At 41.9% G+C, this 8,142-nt stretch overlaps 1 protein-coding gene across 1 annotated transcript; it reads right to left on the bottom strand.

Moving 5' to 3' along the window:
* Positions 1-3,302: 3,302 nt before the first annotated feature.
* LOC102814577 (toll-like receptor 11-like) lies at positions 3,303-6,071 on the bottom strand. The gene has a single exon (XM_006877142.1). The coding sequence runs from the start codon at positions 6,069-6,071 to the stop codon at positions 3,303-3,305; it is 2,769 nt and encodes a 922-aa protein (XP_006877204.1).
* Positions 6,072-8,142: the final 2,071 nt, after the last annotated feature.

Here is an 8,142-nt window from a genome sequence, read left to right as displayed (position 1 = left end):
GCACCTGACCCAAGCCATGGTATTTTCAATAACCTCATATGCATGCAAAAGCTGGACAGTGAATAAGGAAGACTGTAGAAGAACTGATGTTTTTGAGTTGGAGGAGAATACTGAAAGTGCCATGGACTTCCAAAAGAACCAATAGATCCGTTTTGGAAGAAATGCAGCCAGAGTGCTCCTTGGAGGCTCCAGATGGCCAAACTTCGTCTCTCATACTTCAGACATATTGTCATGAGAGACCAGTCACTGGAGAAGAATATGTTTGGTAAGGCGGAGTGTCAAAGAAAAAGAGGAAGACCCCCACCGAGATGGATTTGCCAAGTGGCAGCATCAATGGACTCAAGCGTGGCAACAGTAGTGAGGTTGGCCCAGGATCGGGCAGTGTTTTGCTCTGCTGTGCATAAGGTCACTATGGTACAGACTCGATGGCACCTAACAACAACAACAGCAGCAACCTACTGTTATGCTAGCATTTGACTGTAAGCTATTGTTTCACTTATTTTGTAGATTTGTTCTTTCAATTCCAAGTCAGCCAGAGAAAAGTAAACATCTATATCAGCAGTAATATATATTATATATATATCAGCAACAAATAATGTGATTTTAAAAGAAGCAATGATTTAAACAGGGAGAATATGATCCTATTTGATTCTATATGGTTTAGCTAAAATACTCCAGAAAGTTCTGAGTTTCATAGTTTCAGAACAAAAGGCACTGGATTTGGGGGAGAGTAAATTAAAAACGAACTTGAAATATGAAAATGAGTAGAAGGGATGGGATATGTAAGTTGGAGAACAGAAGACTATTGGAACAGATGAAGAGTGATCAATTAATGGAGGAATTTCATTTGTCCCACTAAAACTTCATACTACAAAATTAGGAGTAATGAGTAAAAGTTATAGGAAGACATGAAAAAATTCCATCATCTTTCAACTCCATTTTTCTCTAACCTTTTGAAGTCTCCTCATAGATAATAACTTTATAACAGAGAACCTGAAGTGATGAAATGAGTATCCTTGGAAGGAGGCTACTTTCTATCATGCATTTGATCAGACCAGGCAAGGGGTAGAGGGGATGCAAGCATCAGATGCAAATTTATGTCACCCCTGCAATTCCCTGATATACATCCAAGAAGTGTCAAAAGAAAATGAAACGTTGCAGGGGAACTTCAATGCCATAAAAAAATGATATAAAACATATTGCTTTTATTGAGAATTTGAGGTTTTGATTTCAATGGATAAAAATGAATCACATTTTCCAAAGACCTTTAATTGACATCAGAACAAAGGAACAAATGAAAGGATGCATTGGATTGTGCTTTGATCAGCAAAGTCGCAGAGTTATGCTATAGGACAATAAGGAGTACATTCAACAAGTGAAGAAATTGGTATTTTATGCAGAAATAATGAATGTGAGAAGCTTCTACTTCTGAGGCAAAATTTGAGTGACTCCTTAGGCTAGCCAGGGAATGGCATTTCAAGGATGAGTCACTAAAGTGGGTACAGTTTGTTTACGGTGATTTTTCATTCTTCCTGTGTGTTTTATATTTCAGTACCCACACATTTTTCCTAGTGTGGTGCTGTTGGGTAAGCGCTGATCTGTTAACCACAGGTCAGCAGTTCAGATGGACCCACCCAGCTGAAATTTTGTTGTTATGAGTCAAAGCCAATTCGATGGCACTTAACAACAACTTCTCACAAGCTCTTGTTGCTACTGTATCATCACAAAGTTGAGAATTATTTTTAACATAGCTAAATTATTTAATCAACTTATTATCTAAATTATTTTGGAAAATAACTTATTTTATTTTGATATAAAATAACGATGTTTATTGTAGAAAAATTGAATAATACATAGAAATACTATAATCCCATTTCTAGGGTCATTTCTAGTTTACATTTCTAGTCTTCTCTCTGAATATATATTAGATATATATTCAATTTTGTTTTCAAAATTGTAATCAAAATATAAGCAGTTTGTAAATTTTTTGTTTAATACTAAATCATGAGTCTTTCCCATAGTATTAAATATTTCTTTACACAGGATTATTCATGGCTTGATGGTATTTTATTCTTATGAATGAACTCTTTTTTATTTAACGATTTCTCTATTTGTTGTTGTTGTTAAGTGCCTTTGAGTTGATTGTGACTCATACTGACCCTATGTAGGGTTTCTAAGGAGTGGCTGGTGACTTTGATTGCTGGTCTTGTGGTTCAAAACAAACTTTCAGTCCAGTGCTTACCCTATAGTGCTACACCAGGACATAGAAAACATTTTTATGGAAATTTAAGGGAATATGTGATTTTTTTTTTCTTTTCATAAACAGTTCTTAAAAATAGATTATATGTGTGTGTACTTATAAGATATTTGCCACATGTTTGCCCATTTTAACTTTTAGCATAGTCAATTGTCATTGGTTAGAGATAACTGTCGAGTCTTGGTGTGGCGCTGTGGGTTAATGCTCTGTACTGCAACGTTGTTTGAACTGCAAGTAGGCGGTTCAGGCGGGTCCGTCTGAACTGCTGACCTGTGATATAGGAAACCCTATAGAGGGTGGCTATGGGTCGGAATCAACTTGATGGCACTTAACCACAACAACAGAGATGACTGGCAGATAGCAGAGTAGCAAATATGAAGTACTAGATTGTGACTCAGAGGAACTAGGTCCAGATTTGAACTTTGTGATATACTAGCTCTAGCAGTGTTGTAAATCACGTAACCTTTATATGTTTAGATATCCTATGTGTCATATGGGATCTAAGTATTGTTCCCACCTAGAGCATACTGTTATTGCGAGATTATCATGGGTTAGGAAAGCTCTTGGAATTTGCTGGGTATTTTGTGAATTGCCAATTTTGTTTTCATTCAACTTCAGGGCACTAACAAATAGCTTACTGACTCTTGCCCCTTTCTTCCAAAATAAAGTAGATTTACCAAGTCCTAAATGCATTGCTTTCAACAGAGGCAGAATAAATTCATTTTGAAAAAATGCAGATATGATTCTAGAAAACATATTCTTGTGTTTTTCTTTCTTAGTGGGTGCCTGTGTTGTGAGAGGATTAGCAGATATTATATCTATTTTTTTTTTTTTTAATGAAAACCTTGTTTACCTCCAACTGCTTTTAAATACATTACCTCATTAGGGTTTTATTTCTTTATCTTATTTTTTTTAGTGGGCAACTGGGCATGAGCTGAGCATAGCCTACAGACTCCATTGTAAGCATGTTCTCCAACGATGCCGCAGTGACCCAGAAATCTATTGAAAGTTATTGACATATGGTCAAGTCTCTCTTTTACAGGCCTTAATCCTCTCTCTCTTGTACAGTTTCCCATAGCCTTCTCCGAAGTTGCTCCCAGAAAGTCTCCCACTCAGCACGCCCTTGGGGAAAATCCAAGTAGTCTTCCTTCTGAAGCCACCTGGCAAGGCGATGATAGCTGTGCAGCTGCTGCCGATCAATAGGCTCCAGAAAGAGCAGCAGGAGGTGAAAAGTTCTAGGCTTGGTTACCAAGTAGTAGGTGGCAACCCTTAACTCTAGATTGCACCAGGAACTGTTCAGGGCCTGGCGACTGAGCACACACAGGGTGGTTCGGCTGCTCTCCATGCTGGCAGCCATTGTGTCCACCCTGTCCTGTCCAACCCCAAAGTCCCTCTCTGGTAGGCATATCCTCAAGCCCTCACCAGCTGGAAGAGGCTTCTCCAGAGCAGGAATCAACTCTGCCAGCACCCAGGCTCGGTCCTGCCCACAACAGGATATAAAGACATCATAGTGATATTGACTTCTGTGGTACCAGCCACCCAACTTCCACCACCAGGCAAGAAATAGGGTCCAGAGGTGGTGGAGCCAGGGCCACTTAGGGCAGCCAAGCAAAGCAAATATGATCAGCAGGAGCACCACAGTGAAGCTGGCTAGAAAGCCCTGAAGCTCAAGGTTATCTGGACAGTGACCAGAAAAGAAAGAAAGAAATGGAGTCTTGGAGAAATCAGAGGCATTGGCCATGCAAATGGATTTCTCTAGTCCATACACAAAGGTGTTTGGGGCCCGTGTTGCCCAAGAACCTACCCATGAGCTTTCACATTGGCACTTGAAGATGACATCTGAGAAATAAACATATTGAGGCATCTGGGGGATGAGTTCCTGGAGGCTGCTGTCCAGTCTCAGGCTCCATTCAGAGTTCAGCAACAGCATCTGGAGTTGCCTCAAGCCCCTGAAACTGGAGGCCGAGAGGTTCCTAAAGTTCAGGTTGCTCAATGCCAGTACTTCTAATTTTGGTAGTGCTTTCAGTGGCACCTCCAGGTTCGTTGGGCTTGATTCATAGAGGCTATCCAGGTCTCCCAGCTCCAGTACTCGCAGATTGGGCATCCCAAACAGTTGTAGACCTTTAGTTCCGTCGTGATCAGACCAGAAATGCAGGTGCTCCAGAAAAGGAAGCTGTGGGAAGAAGTTCTGGGGTTGAGAGTTAGAGAAAACACTGGAGCTGCAGCCTCGCAGGGTGAGGTGACGCAGGGAAGGGAAATGGAGCGTGGTATTCCTTGAATGCAGCAACACAAAATTGGTTTGTAAGGTAAGGTTCTGCAAGAACAGGAAGGGTTCTCCATAGGGGACACTAAACTGGATGTATGATTCTGCCCAGACCTCTAAGCTGAGCAGTGTCAAAGGCCATGGAGGGTAGAGCTCCATGGGTTGAAGAGAACCCAGCCACAGATGGCTCAGCTTCTGGGGACCCTGGAGCGAGTGACCAGAGAAATATTCTATCTGGGTGCCCAGGAGATTCAGTGAGGTGAGAGCAGGAAGAGAAGAAAGCCAGCCTCGTTCCAGCACCTTAATTTGGTTCCAACTCAGATCGAGGGTCTTTAGCCATGTCAATCCCTCTAGCACATCACTGGATAAGTTGGAGATATTGTTCCCACTCAGCCAAAGCTCCTGTAGTTGAGGAAGAGAGAAGAAGGCCCCAGAATGGAGAGCACTGAGTCCATTGTGGGACAGATCTAATACTTTCAAATTTGAGCTGACCAGCACCTCTGGGATTGCTAAGGTTGGACCCAACTTATTCATTGATAGATTAAGCCTTTGAAGCAGGGGCAAGGCACTCAGGAACCTGGTGGGTAGTGAACACAGGCCATTGGCATGAAGGTTGAGGTGTTCCAGGGAGTGGCAGCCTGAGAGGTCATCATTCCCTATATTTTGGATTTGGTTGTTCCCAAGGTCAAGTGAATGAAGCTCAAAGTAGGCTGTGACATGCTCAGGCAGTTTTTTTGCACCTGTATTCACAAGGGAGAGGGAATTCATGTGAAGCAGTCCTGACCCTAGGAGCTCTAATGTACTTAGTGGGGTGCCATCCAGCTTCAGAGAGTGAAGTTGGAGGCCATGCAAGGCTTTGACACCAGCCCGACTCAACTGTCGATTGGCAGAGAGATCCAGAACCTCTAGGAATGGGAACCATAGGCTAGAGTTAGCTACAGGAGGAGAACTAGGCTCAAGGCTGGGGAAGAGCTTTCTCAATTCCTGCAGCTCTGTTAGACAGCTGTGACTCAGGGTCAGATGACGGAGACTGACAGGCAATTGGATGTTCTGACTAGAATTCAGACAATAACCTTGGAATGAAAGGCTGCTGAGGGATCTGAGGGGCTTTAGGACATCTGGAGGGAGCAATAAACTCAGGCAACAGGGAGTGGGATAATCAAAGAAAAGATGCTGCAGCTGGTTCAATCCTTGGAACGCTCCAGATGTAATCCTGATGGAGCCTAGCTGCAACCTCAGCAACTTTAGTGTGGGGAAGCGTCCAAAAACATCAGCTGGTAGCACAGGAACTCTGCCTTGGAGGCATAGTGCCTCTAATCTCCTGGGCAGTGCTGTCAGAGTCCAAGTCAGGTCATTAACATTGGAGCATGATGCAAAAAGGTGCAGTCCTGGTGCCAAGGAACAGAAGGGGATGTAGAAGGAGATGTTAGATAGAAGGTAGCTGTCTCCTATGGTGCAGTCAGGGGTAGTCCATGCCCAGTCCAAGCTTAGGCTCTTGAAGAGTAGCAGTAAGAGAACGAGGAGACAAGAGGAGAACAAGGGCCTTTCCATTCTTGATACTGCCTCTAGGGAAGGAGGAAAAAAAAGATAGGCATCAATCCTGTCAAAGTCAATGATCCCAGCCCAAGTCCTTCAGATCCGTATAACACCTTGGGGAGTTCTACAACACATTTGAGAAACAGTTCTGTGATTAGGGCATAAAGGAGACACTCAGATGACTAGAGGTCTCAGGTTGTGCAGACTCATGTGAGCCAACCTGCAGGCAGAGAGCCAGTGAAGATGAAGACAGAGAGGGGCTGGCAAGAAAAGTCTGTGACTAAGGATAGACACCAGCAGAGAAACTGGTGACATTTCTCAATATTCTACTGGAGTTTGGTAGCTCAGGTTTCTGAGTTTTTTTGGGTTGTTGTTGCTGTTGTTAGGTGTCATCGAGTCAGTACCAACTCATAGTGATCTTATGCACAGCAGAATGAAACACTGCCCAATCATGGGCCAACCTCACTATTGTTGCCATGCTTGAGTCCATCGATGCTGCCACTTGGCCAATCCATCTCTTTGGGGGTCTTCCTCTTTTTCTCTAACCCTCCACCTTACCAAACATGATATCCTTCTCCAGCAATTGGTCCCTCCTGACAAAATGTCTGAAGTATGAGAGACGAAGATTGGCCATCTTGGCCTCCAATGAGCACTCTGGCTGCACTTCCTCTATCACACATCTGTTTGTACTTTTGGCAGCCCATGGCACTTTCAATATTCTTCTCCAACACCATAACTCAAAAGCATCAATTCTTCTATGGTCTTCCTTATTCACTGTCCAGCTTTCACATGCATATAAGGTTATTGAAAACACCATGGCTTGGGTCAGGTGCACCTTAGTCCTCAAGCTGACATCTTTGTTCTTCAACACTTTAAAAAAGGGCTCATGCCTAATGTAATATGTTGTTTGATTTCTGGACTGTTGCTTCTGTGAGTGTTGATAGTTGATCCAAGAAGAATGAAGTCCTTGACAACTTCAATCTTTTCTCCATTGATAAGAATGTTGTTTATTGGTCCAGTGGTGAGGATTTTTGTTTTCTTGACATTGAGATGTAATCCATACTGAAGGCTGTGGTCTTTGATCTTCATCAGCAAATGTTTTAAGTCCTCTTCACTTTCATTAAGCAAGGTTGTATCATCTGCATATCACAGGTTGTTAATGAGTCTTCCTCCAATCCTGATGCCATGTTATTCTTCATAGAACCCAGCTTCTGGGATTATTTGCTCAGCATATAGGTTGAATAAGTATAGTGAAAGAATACAACCTTGTTCCACACCTTTCTTAATTTTAAACCATTCAGTGTTCCCATGTTCTGTTTGAACAACTGCCTCTTGGTCCATGTACAGATTCCTTATGACTACAATTAAGTGCTTCAGAATACTCATACTTTACAATGTTTTCCATAGCTTGTCATGATCCACAGGATTGAAAGCCTTTGTGTAGTCAATAAAGCACAGGTAAACATCTTTCTGATATTCTCTGCTTTCAGTCACTTTTTGGATGGGAGTCCTCAATTTATGAGTGGGCTACTTCCAAGACTAGGTAGAAAATGTCTCATATCAGAATAAACTGGAAGGGAAAATGATGATGATACACATATTAAAAGACCTAGCTTGCACATGTGACATATGTGGAACCAATTATTCTTATTTTCACTAGAAGCTAAGTGACTTGGCTGATGTCAAAGAAGTAGAAAATGACAAAGGTGGGATGATAGTCCAGGTTTCTGCCTTTAAGTTTGGTGTTCTTTTCACAACAGTTATCTAGGCAGGAAGAGGGAAATATTTCAAGTGAATGCTACTATGGAGTTTATGGAAGGAAGAAAAAAAAAAGCATCAAACGTTTGTTCAGGAAAACAAAGTAAGAGTACAGTAGAGAATGAGCAATTAAAAAAGTTGAAAAAGCTATGAAAGCTGTTTCTCAAATATGTTGTAGAATTTCCCAAATGTTCTAAGCTGTTTTTGTGCTTAAAACACAGAGCTGGAGGTAGGAAGTAGCATTGATTATTATCTCACTGCTTATTTGTCCTTCTTGGTAAGGACAAATTATTATAAATGGGGCAGTAATCATACATTCCCCCATTTG

Source organism: Chrysochloris asiatica, unplaced genomic scaffold (assembly GCF_000296735.1).
Source record: "Chrysochloris asiatica unplaced genomic scaffold, ChrAsi1.0 scaffold00444, whole genome shotgun sequence".
Classification (NCBI taxonomy): Eukaryota; Metazoa; Chordata; class Mammalia; order Afrosoricida; family Chrysochloridae; genus Chrysochloris; species Chrysochloris asiatica.
Note: the sequence above shows the minus strand (reverse complement) of the source record. Positions and strands in the feature narration are given on the sequence as shown.